Source organism: Magnolia sinica, chromosome 13 (assembly GCF_029962835.1).
Source record: "Magnolia sinica isolate HGM2019 chromosome 13, MsV1, whole genome shotgun sequence".
Classification (NCBI taxonomy): domain Eukaryota; kingdom Viridiplantae; phylum Streptophyta; class Magnoliopsida; order Magnoliales; family Magnoliaceae; genus Magnolia; species Magnolia sinica.
Window position 1 is genome coordinate 57,943,880 of NC_080585.1, and position 17,861 is coordinate 57,961,740.

The following is a 17,861-nucleotide window of genomic DNA, read 5'->3' on the forward strand; positions in this document are numbered from 1 at the left end:
CCTACAAATATGTCCCTCGAGTGTGGAACGTGCCTATGTTAAATTGGAAATTCTATCCTTCCATCGGTCCTAGTGTTAATTGATTTATGTAAATTCTTAGCATGCGGATATGTGATTTAGGTTAAATCAAATTTTATTTCCTATTGTTTACTCTTAATTAATTGGTAGGTTAGCATATTTTGTTAATTGAATTACTTTATGGACTCTTTCATAATCTCCACGTTGCATGCTAGCTTTAAATCATGTGTCCTGTATCAGATTTAGTATTAGAGAATAGGTTTAGCATAGGATTTTTGTGTTGCATCTAGGTTGGAGTCACATCTAGGGTTAGTAGAACATTCATTGCTTATAGGATCATATTGTTGATTTTTTATTATTATTTATTATTATTATTATTTTTTTTTTTTGGAGTATCATATTGCTGAATTTTCAGGTAGCGTTTCCACTTATACCATTGCTGAATTTTCAGCATAGAAATCTCAGCGTATCACATTGCTGAATTTTCAGTTTGGCACCCTTAGATTACTACCCTGCTGAATTTTCAACATCATATTTGAGGATACTGGCTTGCTGAATTTTCTGGTTGGTGTGTCCAGCTTGATCTCTAGGTTAGTTTTACCATTGTCCTAGGACCTAGAGTTTCCCTTTTGGAGTTACTTTGCGTATGCCCCTACTCGTTTTGGACGTGGCTTTGGTCTACATCCTAATATGAATCTAGAGCGGATTGACGAGGCCCTTAATGCTATCAACAGATGTCTGATGGCTATTGAAGCGCACAATAGGAACACCGCAACTCAATTGACTGTGATCAATGCGCGTGTCAATTGGCTTGAAGCCTCCCTTTAGGCAAACTCCGACACTCGGGAAGATGTCCAATCACAAGTCAGGGAACAAGTTGAGACTGTGCCACTTGCAATTATTAGCCGCGCCTTAAACAAAATTGTAGAAAGTGAGGATTGGCGCAGGGATTCAATTTTCCACACTTATGCCAAGTGTGGTGGCAAAAACTGCAAGGTGATCATTGATAGTGACAGTTGCATCAACGTGGTATCTACTTGACCGTGGACTGCTTAGGTATGCTAGTCGTTCCTCACCGTCAGCCCTATCGAGTCTCATGGGTTGATGCATCTTCAATTCTGGTTTCTCAGCGTTGTCCTATTCCCATCCAATTTTGTTCCTATACGGACACATTGTGGTGTTTTGCCTATGGATATAGGCCACATCATTTTGAGCAGGCCTTGGTTGTATGACATGGACGCTAAACTATTCGGTCGCTCGAATACGTGTTCGTTTCTGTATAGAGGTAAAAGGATTGGCTTGAAGTCTCTCCCGCCAAAACGAATCCCTAAAAAGGAGGACGTCAAGACATGTGGTCCTGAAGATGTAACGAAACTCCAACTTGGGTCTCTTCCTATAGTTAATGCCAAAGAGTCTGAAAGAGAGACTAAAACTGATTTGGCGTTGTATGCACATGTGGCAAGTGAGATCACACCTAAGATTATTATGGAGATGCCACCTGAGGTTACACCCGAGGGTAGTGTAGAGTTACCATCTAAGGTGAGTCCGGTATTGGAGTCTAGTGTTGTTATTCCAAAGGGCATACTGGATGAGTTTATACCTGTGCAGGACATTCACGCATTGACTCTCCAAACCTTCATCATGATCAAATGAGTACTGGGGAGGACATGGATTTGGAAAGACAAGTAGATGAGCCTAGGACCTCTATAGATTGCATACCCACGTCTTTGTTCCATAGGCCTTCAGAGTTTGCATATGCATCTACACAACATACGCATGACTTGCATGGGGAGATTAGAAAAAGAGTCAATATAAGTAATGAAACATACAAAATGATTGCTGACTCACACCATAGGTTTAAAGAGTTTGTTATGGGTGATGAAGTCATGATTAAAATACGTCCAAAAAGGTTTCCACAGAGAACCATAAAAAATTTACAAACCTGTAGCGCTGGACCATATAAAATCTTGAAAAGACTGGGTTCGAATGCTTACTTGATAAATCTTCCACCTAACATGGGTATTAGTTCTACATTTAATGTGGAAGATCTTGTAGTGTTTCATGGACATTCCCCTAACCCTCATATGAACTTTGATGATGATGCTCCTGACCTGTCCCAAAATCCATGGCCATTACCTGACCCCTCTTCTCAACCTTTACCATTTGTATCATCCATACCTATGAGAAGAGAGGAGATGGAGGATATCTTAGATGAAAAAGCAGTTTCCACACAACGTGACGGTTAGTAGGAGTACCTTGTCAAATGGAAGGGCAGACCAAAATCAAACAGTACGTGGATCATAGAGTTAGAGCTTCATCGGCGAGATCCGGATCTCCTCGAGCATCACTGCAGCTTTATTTCGCCAGAGGCGAAATCTCCTTAGCCGAGGGGAATTGATGGGGACATCAGAGGACCTACTCGGATGTACTAGAGATGGAGATGACCACCCACATTAGCGCAACTTTCTTTGTGGATGGGAGACGAGTTCCAGATGGGGCCCACCAAGCCATTTTGAAGATCTCATATGCATTGGATGTGCATTAGGAAGACCTCACCTTGGGATGATGCACGTGAGCTGCTTAGGAGATCATTTTAGTTATCGGATTTTTATTTCGTGTTGATTCGACTGTTGGATCTTGTTGATCAGGCCATCGGGCCACCAGATCTTTTAGATCTGGGCCCCTTGGATTCTAATCTTGCTTTCTTTATGTTTTTTTTGTTATTTTTAGGAGTTATTTGATGGTTGAGATTGATAATATATGTTTGAGTTTTCTTATTTTGGATAATGGGCCACTTCACTTAAGTGAGTGGTATAGTTGTAATTATGCTGGTTTTAATTCCGAATTTTTAATTATAAAAGTACAAAGGGGGTGGAGTTCCAACCCTATCGGTGTTATTAAGAAGAAAAAAATAGAAGAGTAAAGCTCTCTTGTGTGAAGGAATTTTCTTCCTTATTTTCTAGGGTTTTTTTATTTATTAAAAAAAAAAAATCTCCATTCCAATTAAATTGTGGAAGGGTAGAAGCTTGTTTGGTGGTGGATTCCAAGGTACATCCTTCCTCTTCCTCTTCTTCAAAAGGTATTCTTCGTTTTACATCCTTCCTCTCTCCTCTTCGAAAGGTATTCTCTTCTTCTCTCGGCTTCCTCTTTCCCTTCCATTACAACCTTCTAAACCCTAGATCTTCAATTTCTTATGTTTCTCAATTTCTAAAAACCCTAATTCCAAAATCCCCAATTCCCATGAAACATAATTTTCCTAATTTAAGATTTTTTCCTTTCCTAACCCTAATCATAAAACCTACAAATCTGTCCATTGAGTGTGGAACGTGCCTATGCTAAATTGGAAGTTCTATCCTTCCATCGGTCTTAGTTTTAATTAATTTATGTGATTTCTTATCATGCGGGAATGTGATTTAGGTTAAATTAGATTTTATTTCCTATTGTTTATTCTTAATTACTTGATAGGTTAGCATATTTTGTTAATTGAATTACTTTATGGACTCTTTCATAATCTACATGTCGCATTCTAGCATTAAATCATGTGTCCTGCATCATGCTCATTAAAGTGTCTGGCAGAGAGTAGATTCAACAGAGAGAAAAAGCTGAATACCAAGTCTCAGAAAATAACAATTTTTTTTTCTAGGATGGTTTCAAACATGGAAACACTTCACTCACATGCCTGTACTTTGGAGAGAGGAATAATATTGATTTTTATTGAAAGGAATGAGATTGGCCATGCTAGGTAGAAGCTGAAATATGCTAACATGAGAATATAGATGTGGAAATGTAATGTATAATCTGATCACATATACACTGGACATGCAAGTGTATTCTAATTATCTCATGATGTAATTAGTTTCACATCTTTCCAAGTTCAAATTTTTATTCACATTCCCTTCTTTTGGATTCCTTGAAGGTTTGAAGTGAAGTTGTGGTCATGTAACTTCAATTCACAGCTTGCAAATGCTTTGGTAATTGAAGGAGACTATCGAGGCTCTATATCTGCTTTAGAACATGGATATATGTGTGCTACTGAAATAGGTTATCCTGAGCTTCAGGTTTGTTGACATGAGCATGTACTTATTTTACTAATGGATTAGGAGTTATTTTTATCAATCATGATGTGATTCAAGCTCTTTTAATGGATATCTTATGCTGGTGAACTAGATGTTTTTTGCAACTTCAATGCTACATGTTCATCTAATGCAATGGGAAGACGTAAGTTTGGTTGATAAGGCTGTTGAAAAGTGCAACAGTATTTGGGAGTCCATCCAAACGGATCGAGTAAGTTCTTTTATCTGTATAATCCATTTTATTTTTATTGTTTTCAAGTCTTATGGATGGATATCCTTAGAGAAGCATTACTGTGAGTAGGAATAGAAAACAATGGTCTTTGAGAAGCTTCTATAGCAAAGTTAATATGAGAATCTTTTCATGTACCCATTTTATAACATGGAAGTTCTTAAAATCAGTTAAATTCTTCTCTTTTTTATTTTGCACAAATACATGATGTTTAAGGAATTGGAAATTTTATTTGTTACCCTTTTGTGATGGCCTAGAGAATTCTCCAATGGACATTTCAATAGAATAGGTCACCTATTTATGAGTGTCCTATGTTACACCCGATGCATGCTTTAGGATTCTTCAAACCAGCACAAAAATGCCTCCACCTTCCAAGCAAAAAAGGAAGAAAGAAAGAAAGAAAGTAGTGTAACTTGTTAAGTAGAAAGCTAGGAGATATCTCCCTTTTGCATTCATTAGCTCTTTGCTGACAATTTCAACAAAGTGGCTGGGTGGATCTTTTCTTGAGATGATAAAGGAGTAATTTGTGATTAGGGAGCTAGGAACAAGGATTGAAAAACTGGTTTCACGGTGTGGCTGCTGCAGTTAGGAACGAAGTTGTACAACCCAACAAATTGAAAAAACTGGTGCGACTCATCTAAAATTGAAAGAGTCTTGTGAGAAAACCCAACAAATAACAAGGGTGTTTTTATCTTGTCTATACTATATATAACATAGTAGCCATGGACACTTTTAACCACACAATTAATCTTCTATGAGTCTTGATCTTTGGGTTGTAGAAGGGCATTGTAAGGAACTTCAAACATAGGGTAGGGTGTTAAGGTCATTTGGATGTCTGTCTTTGATCAGTGGCATTTCTAGCATTTAATTTTTTTGATGCAACTAGCTCCTCCCTTTCAAGGTCAAGACTCACGGAAATCTAATTGTGCGGGTAAAAATAAAATAGTCCATTGCTACTCGTGTTATTTAGCATAGACAAGATAAAAGTTCCCTTGTTATTTGTTGGGTTTATTCACACAATTCCACTTTGGACAAGTCACAAAGGTTTCAATTGTGTGCGGAGAGAGGGTGGTGGAGAGGAGAGGGTGGGCTGCTCGCATCAAAAAATTAAAATGAGGAAGATCATTTGGTGCTTTGAGGTGGTTTTGGGTTTGAGAATCGATATTTCCAAAAGAGAAATGTTGGGTATTGGAATTGAAGTAGGCAATTTGGTAGGTACATGTAGTGTTCGCAATATCGACACTATGGGCCTATAATATCGTTATCGCATGCAAGCGATACGAAACCCCCAGAAATCACTCGGAATTTTTTTTTTTTTAGAATTCTTTGTATCGTGCGATATATTGCAGAATATTGCATGATTTTCGTCGGTACAATCACATTTCGACGAAAAAAGGGCCTGAGATATTGAAAAATTGGGGTTTTTTATTTTTGTATTTTTTATAATGAAAATCTTTGAATCGATTGGGGGGGGGGGGGGGGTGGGGGGGGTTCCAGTACCTATAGAGTAGAAGATTGCGTAATCGGACCACTCCATCGATCAACAGCCGTGCGCCGTAATTGCATTTTCCTTTTTTCTTTTTCTTCCAGGCGAGAAATCCACAAAAATCGTGGAGATTTGGGGTTTCGGAAGGACTGGAACCCTCTTTCTTCGAAAACGGCGATGGAAACTGAGAAATTCCAGGGAGATTTGGGGTTCTGGATGGACCGGAACCCTCTTTTCTTCGAAAATGGTTTCCGCTGGTCCCGTAGTAGGGAAATCCGATCCCTTTTAACATGGAGCTTAGTCCTTCGTGATGTATCTAGTTTATCCACACCGTCCGGTCTCTTTAAATGGGAAATCCGATCCCTCTTTAACAACGAGTTTGGGCCCATCGTGAATGTACGTGGTTTATCCACACCGTCCATCAATTTTTCCAGCTCGTTTAAATGGTTGAGACCAAAACTCAAGCATATCCAAAGCTCAAGTGGACCATATCACAGGAACAGTGGGAATAATGATTTCCACCATTGAAACCTTGCTAGGGCCCACAATGATGTTTATTTGTCATCCAACTTTTCATAATACCACAATAACATGGATGAAGGGATAACACAAATGTAAGCTTGATCCAAAACTTCTGTGAACCTCAGGAATTTTTCAATGGTGGGCATTCAATTCACACTGTTTTCCGTGGTGTGGTCCATTTGAGCTTTAGATATGCTTTATTTTTGGGTTCAAGCCCTAAAATTATATGGTAAAATGGATGGAATGAGTGGATAAAATATATAAATCACGGTGGACCCCCACAGAGTTTACTTAGTACACTTAGCGCAATGAGTTACACTGGATGGACATGGATTCGGAAGCCTTTTGCGTGGATTTCCTGGTTGGAAACCTATGTGGGGCAATGTGATGTTTGTGAGAAATCCATACCGTCCACCCGTTTTATGAGCTCATTTTACCATATAAAGCCCAAAAGTGAGCAGGATCCAAGACTCAAGTGGTCCGTTCTAAAGGAAAACGTGGTTAGGGAAATTCCTACTGTTGAAAGCTTTCCTAGGCCCCTTTTGATGTTTTTTCCATCCAATCTATTCATAAGGTCTGATAGACATAGATGAAGGGAAAACATAAATATTAGCTTGATCCAAAACTTTTGTAGCCCCTAATTTTTTTTTTTAATGGTGACCATTCAATGACCACTTTTTCGTGTGGTGTGGTCCACCTCATTTTTGGATTTGCCTCATTTTTTGGCACATTCTCTAAAATAATATGCCAAAATGAATTGTAGGTGTATATACACCATATTACGTCGAGGTGGCCCCACAGTCAAGGTCCCGCCATATTAGGTACGTCCTCTGATGTGGTCCACTTGATCTCTGGATCTGCCCCATTTTTTTTCCTAGGCTTTAAAATGATCTAAAAAAATGAATGGATGACATGGAATAAATGCATGGGGCCCACAATCTGCCTCATTTTTTTGACTCAAAAAGTAAAGATATCAACATCAGGAATTGGAGAGCAGATTAGGTGAGACCGAATACTTACCCAAGATGGTGCGACCCTTAATGTGGGGCCCACCTTAATGTATGCATTTTGTATCCATGTCGTTCATCCGTTTTTCCAAATCATTTTAGTGTATTATCCAAAAAGCAAAGCACATCCAATTATCAGGTGGACCATACCAAAGGAAAAAGTTGTGATTGACTATTAATGGGCCACAAAAGTTCTAGATCAATCTGATATTTGTTTTTTTTCCCTTTCATCCAAGCTTATGTGAACTTATCAACATATTGGATGGTAAATAAACACTGCGAAAACATTAAGGTGAGCTAAGCCCTAAGAAGGTTATAATGGTATGGCCTTCAATCAATACTGTTTCCTATGGCATGGTCCACTTGATAATTGAATATGCTTCATTTTTTGGTACGGTGCCGTAAATTAAGGTGGCAAAACAGATGGACGGTGTGGATATACATGTCTTGATGCATTTATAAATGTTATGCAACATATTTGAATATAGTTGTTTTAGTTCAATCAGACAACGCATAACTTAGTACCCTATACGAAGGAAACCTATTATGTGCACTTTTTTTTTTTTTGGAGATTTTATGATTTAAAAGTATGTATTAACTATTAAGGTCATTTTTAATAATCCCTGATGTTTCATTGAAAAATTCAAACATTTTTCCAATGTTTCCCTATGTTTCCCAAAAAGTGCGATAAATTATGCGATACAAACGATATATCCCGTGTGATAACCGATATGTATCTGTATCCCGAGGTGCGATACATTGCGCGAATACCAATATTTCGAACACTGGGTACATGTGGATGTAGAGTTGGGAGCTTCCCATCATCATATTCAGACCTTTTGTTATGCATCGGCAAACCAGCCAAACACTTGTTGGGACGAGGTTATTAAGAGAATTGAAAGTAAACTCTCAAGATGAAAGAGTCAACATTTATCTTTAGGGGGGCAAAATTATGCTTATTAAGTCAACTGTCTAACATGTCGGTTTATTATATGTTGCTATTCCAATGCCTAATGGAAGTGATAAACAGGCTGGAAAGAATTAGGCATGATATCCTATGGCAAGGGGCGGAAGAGCGGAAGACAAACAAAAAATTCACTTGCTTAAGTGGAAGAAAGTTTGCAAATCGATTGCAGAGGGAAGTGCAAAGCTAGGGAGTCGAGATCCATGAACTTAGCACTCTTAGGTAAATGGTTGTGGAGGTTTTGAAGAAAATAAGTCTTTGGAAAGAGGTGGTTGCTGGTAAATATGGCACAGAAGATGGGGGGTGGTTTACGAAGGAAACTTCAACTTATAGGGTGTGTTTGATTTGGAAGGCGGTCATGAGAATAGCGAGGAATTTTATCGAAGGCATGGTTCACGTGCAGCGACGACTCTCACATCAGACTTTGGGAGGATGTGTTGTGCGATGACAAACAGTTAAATATGGTTTTCTCTATATTGGCCAAGTTAGCTCTAGATTCAAATATCCTTGTGTCCTTTTGCAATGCTTTAGGAACAACATCATAGTTTATACACACCATGCAAGAGAGACTTGTCTAAGGAAGAAAGAGGACATGATAGGTTTGATGTCCTTGCTTTAGTCTCAAAGTTTGTCTTCTCATGACAAGGATGGGTGGAAATGGAGATTAAAAAAGTCAAGAAAATTCTGTTTGTTCCTTTTATTGGGCCATCTATGCTTCGGGGGAAAGGTATGTGGAAGTGCGTAACAAGTTCATATGGTTATATGGTGGACCTTCGAAGGTTGCTGTTGCTTTTGCCTAGCTTGTGGGCAGAAACAAAATTCTCACGATTGACAATCTTCAAAAAAGACAATTGATTATTCCGAACATTTGTGTAATGTGCATGTGGGATATTAAGTCGGTTGACCACCTCTTCATCCATTGTGCTTTTGCTAAGGTTACATGGAATAAGTTTTGGTCTATTTCAGATGTATTGGGTGATGACTTGGCATGTCAGAAGTCATAGAAACGCGAATAAAGCGGGAAGGAAGCGGTGGAGGCTATCTTCTAATTGATCCATGGGCAATATGGGCAGAGAGGAATGAGAGATGTTTTCGAAATAGTGGTAAGTGGCCATTTGACGCAGGACAACCCTAATTATGATGCATGCTTATGGACACAATTAAGCAGCGGAAATAAAAGGAATAACTGATCTAAAATTCTAACAGTAATCATCATAACTGAGAAAATCATAAAGGAAACATGCAATGGAGCGGGCCATCACCACAACCATGGATTATGGAATTCAATTACTACTTGGGTTGGATCCGGCGAGGGATGAGACCTCCCCATATTGCATGGTCACACCCAATCGATCAACGAAGATCACTAGTCCGAAGAACCAAGAAGTTTCTCGGATTAGGGATTTGAGAATTTGGGGGTTTAGGGTTTAGATCGGTTATCAAGATTTTGATCGAAGAAGGATTAGCCAAAACTGGAAAATAGAAGGAAGAAAATTATTACCTTGAAGAAGTTGGAGGGGCACAAGAAGAAATTAGGAGAAGAAGATCAAGGGAAGAGAAGAAGCACCATTAGAGAGAAGAGAGGAAGGAGGCAACCAAAGGTTTGCTTTTCATTAATCAATAGTTAAAATTCGAGTTTAGGGCTTTAGCCCACTTAAATAAGCAAATAAAGACATAAAATTACTAAAATACCCCTAGGATAAGCAAATAAAGACAAAATTACTAAAAGACCCCTAACTAAGTCAAAAACGCGCAAATAACATAAGTACGGGAAAGTTTGGGCGCTCAGTCTTCTTTCTCCAATCTTCCTTCACATGTGTCTTCCCTGAGTGGGGTCTTCTATATGTCCAATCACATGTGAAAGGTCTTCAGCTCCTCAATAGTCGCATATCCACAAGGAAGGCACTTGTGGTTGGCGCTTTCTTCATTGGTACACCTTGAATGTGCTTGTGTCCGCATCACCATTGTTCTGAATATCGCTATCGTATTGGTCGATGCAGGTGTGTCGTATCCATGTCAACACGAGATGGTATGCAATACAGGGTCAATTCGATCCAATGAAAAATAAAAAGGAAAAAAGGAAGGAAAGAAAGAAAGAAAGAAAAAAACCTATATTGGCTGATACAATCACTTATTGTCACCATTACATCGTTACATATATCAACCGGACTGATGTGGACTTAAAACCCTCTAATCGGCTCTCTACTCCTTTCGAACTTTTTGCTGTTAGAAATTGTTTGAATTGATGATCAAAACATGGTTTTTTTAATCAAATCGAAGGAATGGAAGGGCATCTTATTTTGGAAAAATCGAAAAGAAAGGCAAAGAGTCTATTTTCTCATTTATTATTATTGAAATCAAGTTGAACAACATTATAAATCCAAATCAAAGGAATCATACTTGATTTTTTATTTTTTTTATTTTTTTTGGTTGCATTTTTTTTTCTATGTTGTAATTTTTTTTGGAAAATTTATAACATTTTAAAACTTTTTTCAATTAAATGTTGTAATGATGCATGGGTAGTCTTTTAATACTACAGCTCTACACATTTCACACATGCATTGATCAAATATATATGTGTGTGTGTGTTTTCAGGTTAATTTTTTGGCATATATATATATATAGGTAAATCTATGTTTGTGTTGAACATAGATGTACCATTTGATGCCGGATACAAATTATTTTCTATTTTTAGGCCATTTTAGGCATTTTTATTTTTATTTTTATTTTGTTTTTCCAATTTCTTTAGGGGAAAATGATAGATTTATGTTGTCTTAGGGCCTGCTTGGTAAAACTTAATTCCAGCGCATTTATCTGAAATTGGCTTTTTTCAGTTATTTTCCTTAATTACGATCATTTGGTAAATTCAAAAGTTTAAGACTTAATGTGGATTTTTACTGAAAAAATGGATTCATTTTTAAGCTTTCCTCCTTTGGCTTAATGCTTAAGATAGAATGCGGTAAGTGATTTTGAGTTAAAACATTTTCTTATATGACAACTTTACGCTATATTACTCTCATACCGGCTTTCAACGCTAACTGCCTAGAGGCTAGGTTGACGTGGCAAAGATCTTTGGGCCCATCATGATATATGTATCATATCCACTCTATCCATTGATTTCGCCACGTCATTTTAGGGCGTGAGCCAAAAACTGAGGTAGATACCACACCATAAAAAGCTGTGGGGGCAATGAGGTCCACAGTTGAAACTTTCCTAGGGCCCACCATGATGTTTATTTTCCATCTAATCTGTTCATAAAGTCGCACAGACCTGGATGAAGGGAAAACACAAATATCAGCTTGATCCAAAACTTCTGGGGCCCCTAAGAAGTTTTCAATTGTAGGCGTTCAATCTCCACTAATTTCTATGGTGATCCACTTTAGCTTTGGATCTACCTCATTTTTTGGTTCATGCTTTAAAATGATTGGACAAGATAGATGGGTGGTGTGGATATAACACATACATCATGGTGGGGCCCACATAACTTTGCCATGTCAACACAAAACCCACTTGTGCGCAGTTCTTACGGCACATAGTCCCGGTGTGGATGGGTTGTTACCAGGTAAGACGTTAGTGGGTGTTGCCCTAATCGTGGCGCACCTCGCTGTATGTGTTGTATATCCAAGCCTTCTATCAATTTTTCTAGATCATTCTAGGCACATGGTCCTAAAAATGAAGTATATCCAAATCTCACATGACCACACGATAGGAAACAATGGTGATTGAACGCCCACCATTAGAAACTTCTTGAAGGCCACAAGTTTTGTATCAAGCAGATATTTATGTTTTCCCTTCACCCAGGTCTGTGTGACCTAATCATTTGGCTGGATGGCAAATTAATATTACAAAGGGCACTGAGAAGTTTTTAATGGTGGGCGTCAATCACCACTGTTTCCTGTGGTGTGGTCCACCTAAGATTTGGGTCTACCTCATTTTTAAGTTCATGCCCTAAAACGACTTGAAATAATGGATGGACGGTGTGGATATAACACATACATCATAGTGGGGTCTATGGAACTTTGTCATGTCAATCCATACCAATCTAGGCAATGCAATCCTCATCAATGTTCCCATTGTCGACGAATTGTCGATATTATCACCGATAATATCGATGTCACTAGTCTAGTGACACCGAAACCCCAATTTTTCGTTTCTCTTCAGATTATCGGCGAAATATCGGAGATATCGGTGAAAATCTTGGATTATCGCCAACAATATCAACTGTAGCCACCAACCACGACACCTATCACGGGAAAACTGTAGCCAACAACCCGTATTTTCAATAAATAGGTAAGAAAACCCCTCTTTTAAAAAATCGGAAAAAATATCGGAACTAGGAAGATCTCCTACTTGGTTGATCGGAACCCGAAGCTCGAAAGAACGCCTCGATCAACAGTGCCGATCTTCAAACATTGCAGACATTCTGTTCTGATTTGCAGGTAAGAAAATCCCACTTTCTTCGACGACAACCTCTCTTCAACGGAATTTTAGGGTTTATTTATTTATTATTATTATTATAACTTCGAGGCTTGGAAGATATAGACGGAATGCAGGACACGGTTTGGCTAGTGACGCTGCCAGGTAGCTAGTGGTTGGTGCTATGTGGGCCCCACCATGATCTGTGTTTTATCCACACCGTCCATTCATTTTTACACATCATTTTAATCATTTGTCCCATAAATGAGACAGATCAAAATCTTAGGTGGACCACACCATGGGAAAACAGTAATGATTGAACGTCTACCATTAAAAACCTCCCAGGGCCCACTGTAACATTTATTTGACATCCAACCTATAGATTAGGTCATACGGACCTGGATGAAGGCAAAAAACAAATAACAGCTTGATCCAAAACTTTTATGGCCCCAAGAAGTTTTTAATGGTGAGAGTTCAATTAACACTGTGTGGTCCACTTGAGATTTTCATCTACCTCAGTTTTGGATTCATACCATAAAAATATCTGGAAAAATGGATTAGACGGCATGGATGAGACACATACATCATGTTGAGGTCCACAGAGCACCGACCTCTAGCCATTGGCTAGTGGCAGGAGTATCCAATCCGTTCGAGGACGCAGATTTCCTGTGTAAGCCTTTCGCAGGAAGTTCCTGCTACATAGGGTCCACCATGATGTTGATGAAAAATCCACCTCGTTCATCCATTTTTTCATATCATTTTAGGGGATGAGACCAAAAATCAGGTGGATCCAAAACTCAAGGTGGTCGTACGAGAATGAAAACTGGAGAAAGATTTTTCCGCCGTTGAAACCTCCCTGGGCACCATCTTGATGTTTATATGCCATCCAAACTATTTATAAGTTCATTTCCACTGGAATGAAGTGAAAACACAAAACTAGTAACCTTATACTAAACTTTTGTGGCCAGACAAATGTTTAAACGATAGTCACTGAATCTCCACTATTTCCTCTCGTGCGGCTACCATGATTTTTGGATCCACATGATTTTGTCTAATGTCCTAAAATGATCTAAAAATGGATGGATGTGGTGGATTTTTTAGAAACATCATGGTGGGCCCCACGTAGCATACAAGTGTAGGAAAGACATACACGTCCGGACGCGGATTAGCTGCTGAAGGGACACGGATTAGCTACTGACAGGTTGAGTAGCGAGACTCGCTACTGAAGTGATGTCACCAAGTTCTGTAGGCCCCACCATGATGTATGTGTTGTATCCTCACCATCCATCTATTTGGAGAGATCATTTTAGGGCATTATACAGAATGAGGAAGATCAAAAGCTGGAGTAGACCCCACCACATAAGATATTAGGGAGAGTGGGAAACGGATTGGCTACTCCCCCTGCCATCGGCCAATGGCTGGTGGTTGGTGCTCTGTGGGCTCCACCATACATCCATGATGTATGTGTTTCATCCATGCCGTCCATCTATTTTTCTAGGTCATTTTAGGGTATGAGACAAAAAATGAGGTATATCCCAATCTCAAGTGGACCACATTACAGGAAACAATGTTGAATGAACGTCGACCATTAAAAACTTTTTGGAGCCCATAAAAGTTTTGGATCAAAGCTAATCTTTGTTTTTTCCCTTCATCTAGGTCTGTATGATCTAATCAACAGATTGGATGTCAAATAAACAGTACAATGGGCCTTAGGAGGATTTTAATGGTGGATATCCAATCACTATTGTTTTCCCGTGGTGTGGTCCACCTGAGATTTATATCCCTTTAATTTGTGGGATCAAGCCCTAAAAGGATATGTAAAAATGGATTAACGACATGGATGAAATACATACACATGGTGGGGCCCGCAGAGCACCGACCACCAACCATCGGGCTAGTGGCAGGGGGAGTAGCCAATCTGTTTCCTGGAGAGTGATGTCCACCGTTGAAACCTTCCTAAGGTCCACCAGGATGTTTATTTGAGATCCAACCTGTTCATAAGTTAAAAAATACATGAAATAAAGGAAAGCATAAAAATTAGCTTGATCGAAAACTTTTGTGGCCCTCAGAAGTTTTTAACGGCGGGCATCACTCTCCCCACTGTTTTCTGTGGTGGGGGTCCACTAGAGCTTTGGATCTGACTCATTCTTTGCCTCATGCACTAAAATGATATCTGCAAATGGTTGGACGGTGTGGATACGAAACATACACCATGGTGGGACCCACAGAACCCGGTGACGTTACTTCAGTAACAAGTCTCGCTACTCAACCTGTCAGTAGCCAATCCGCGTCCCTACGGAAGCGGGTACGTGTCATGTGAAGACGAGCGCTGACACTCCTTAAGCTCCTAGTTGTATGAACGGTTCAAGGGAGATCAAAGTTACATGGGCCCCCCCATGATATATGTGACATATCCACGCCATCCATCCATCTTATCAAAACATTTTGGGGAATGAGCCAAAAAATGAGGTAGGTCCAAGGCTCAAGTGGCCCACACCAAAGGAAACAGTGGCATAGTGGATGGACGTGCACATTATCTGTGGGTGCTTCTTAGGGAGTGATCATGTGTATGGGTGCTGATGGCCATGCTCTTCCTGAATGTTATATGGGCTTCATCACTGATTGATGGTCAAGATCATCCCACAAGTGTGATATGTAGGCCATAACCTGGCCCATTGAATGAATTGTTCGGCTTATGTGGTATGAAGTCTGAGGCCACTAGAATACATCCCACTGCATCTAATACACTCGTGTGGGAGCTGATCATATCCACACATTATAATGTGATCACATGTGCGGGATCTAAGCTTTCCTTGGAAGTGATGTACACCAAATGAGGCAGGTCCACTGTTTCCCATGGCGTGGTCCACTTGAGCTTTGGATCTGCCTCATTTTTTGGCTCCTGCCCTAAAATCAGTTCGCATAGTGGATGGACGGTATGGATAGGGAACATACATCACACTAGCCCCACATTTATTTGACAAATGTCCTTATTTTAGTGTTGAAAAAGCAGGTGCCAACCTCAGCATAGGGAGTGATGCGGTAATTACTTAGGTAAGTAATTATTACTTATTTATAGTGCATTTACAGGCTGATTGGAAAATCAAACAGGCCCTTGAGGTTTGGATATGCTTCCCTTTTTACAATAAGCCATAAAATTATATGTTAAAATGGATGGACGGAGTAGATAAAGTACATAAATCAGAATAGGCCCCACAAAGTTTACTCAGTGCGCAATCTGTTGACTCTTTCCTCGATTGTAACTTATATGGAATTTTGATTTGATTTAACATCTTAGCCCTTCAATTGATTAGGGCTTATTACACTGAATATGAGCCAATGCTCTTTTTTGTCAATTATTGCAAATTTGTATGCTTCTAGGGAGTAAAATGTCGTCTGGATCAGGAAAAGGAGGAGCAAGGGACATTGGGTGGAAATATGGATGGCCAGTGGAGGGGAATAAATATGGAGTTATATGCAACTACTGTGGCCAAGTGATACTGACTGAGGGAGTGTCTGGGCTGAAGGAACATTTGGCAGGGGGATACAAGAATGTGAAAGACTGCCTAAGTGTAACAAAGTCGATGAGAGGGGATGAGAAGAGTGTTGGCTGAAGCAAAGTCACACAAGCTGCAACAGAAGGATTGGGAGAGGGATCTGAGGGAGGAGCTACGAGGCATTGGACGAGGCCTAGGTGCTATTGATGAGCAAGATGACGACGAGGAAAGGATCGCATATCCCGATAATTGTGTTACGGCTTGGGATATGAGGGAATTTAAAAAAGTGATTCGTGAGTCTCGGGCATCAGAGTGGGATGGGGAGCGAAGAAGACGGTTTGATGAGAGTAGATTGTCGTTTGGGACGTCCCGACATGAGGATGGTGGGAGCAGCAGATGGTTTGAGGGAGGCAGTATGGGTGGTAGTGGTTTTGGTGGGCATGACCTACAACGCATGCAAAGCGTTCATGTCACTAATGCACCAATTGCAGGTGTTAATCAAAAGAGATTAAAAAAATGTAGAACAAGGGGCTTAGGGAGAAAGTGGGAGGCATTATATCTAGGTAGTTCATCTTGAGCCATGTACCAGCAAATGTAGCAGCCAGTCCTCACTTCAAAAATATGATTGAGGAGGTGTAGCGTGCCGGGCTCGGCATGAAGCCTCCGACGCCACAGGAGATTCTTGGGGTCTACCTCGATCGGGAGTACGAGGAGACATAGGCTTGGGTACGTGGACTCAAGCCAAATTAGAAGCAGTACTGGGTAACGATCATGTGTGATGGGTGGACAGGACCCACGAAATTGTCCATTATCAATTTCATGTTGTACTGTAGAGGGCAGCCCGTTTTCCTCAAATCCATTAATATATCATCCAACATAAAAGATCACAATTACATATATGACCTAAAATGAGTAATTAAAGATGTTGAGTCCCAGAATGTTGTACAAGTTGTGACAAATAATGGCAGCGCGTTCGTTAAGGTGGGGAAGAAATTGATGAGGTACAATCTCTATTGGACCCCGTGCGTGGCACACTGCATTGATTTAATGCTCGAGGGGATATGCCAGAGGGATTCTGTCAGGAAGACCATCCAGGATGCGAGGAGAGTGATGAACTTTATATACAATCACTCATGGTTGTTGGCTGTAATGCATGAGTGTTGTGGAGGGGACATAGTTAGACCAAGCACGATACGGTTCATCACAAACTTCATTGCACTCGATAGCTTATACAGGCACCATGCGGGTCTCAAGAATTTGTTCAGATCTGAGAGATACTTGGAGTGGAATCAGAAGAAGACTAAGGGTGCAAATAATGTTTCGAAGATGGTGCTTTCTGATTCCTTCTAGGATAGAGTTCACACCATCGTTTCTATCTTGCATCCGATCTACAAGGTCTTACGAGTTATAGATAATGAGATGTGGCCTTCGATGGGGTCAATGTATGAGCTTATGAGAATTATGAGAGAGGGGATAAAAACTGCAATCCCCAATTCGCATCAGTGGGTGATCAATATCATCGATGAACGATGGACCAAGACCCTCGAGCGTCCACTCCACCAAGCTGGTAAGTTTGTTACGTTTAGCTGTATTTTTTTTATCACTTGCACTTGCACTTTAGGCATCACTTCTGTTTACATGTTAATGCA

The 17,861-nt window shown here is 39.9% G+C and overlaps 1 protein-coding gene across 2 annotated transcripts in view; it reads left to right on the plus strand.

Moving 5' to 3' along the window:
- LOC131223773 (sister chromatid cohesion protein SCC4) overlaps positions 1-17,861 on the plus strand; it is a 97,734-nt gene that overhangs the window by 30,238 nt on the left and 49,635 nt on the right. For both annotated transcript variants that reach the window (XM_058219269.1, XM_058219268.1), the window contains exons 3-4: positions 3,935-4,076; positions 4,186-4,302. In XM_058219269.1, the coding sequence (XP_058075252.1) occupies positions 3,935-4,076; positions 4,186-4,302 (259 nt within the window). The remainder of the gene's footprint in view (positions 1-3,934; positions 4,077-4,185; positions 4,303-17,861) is intronic.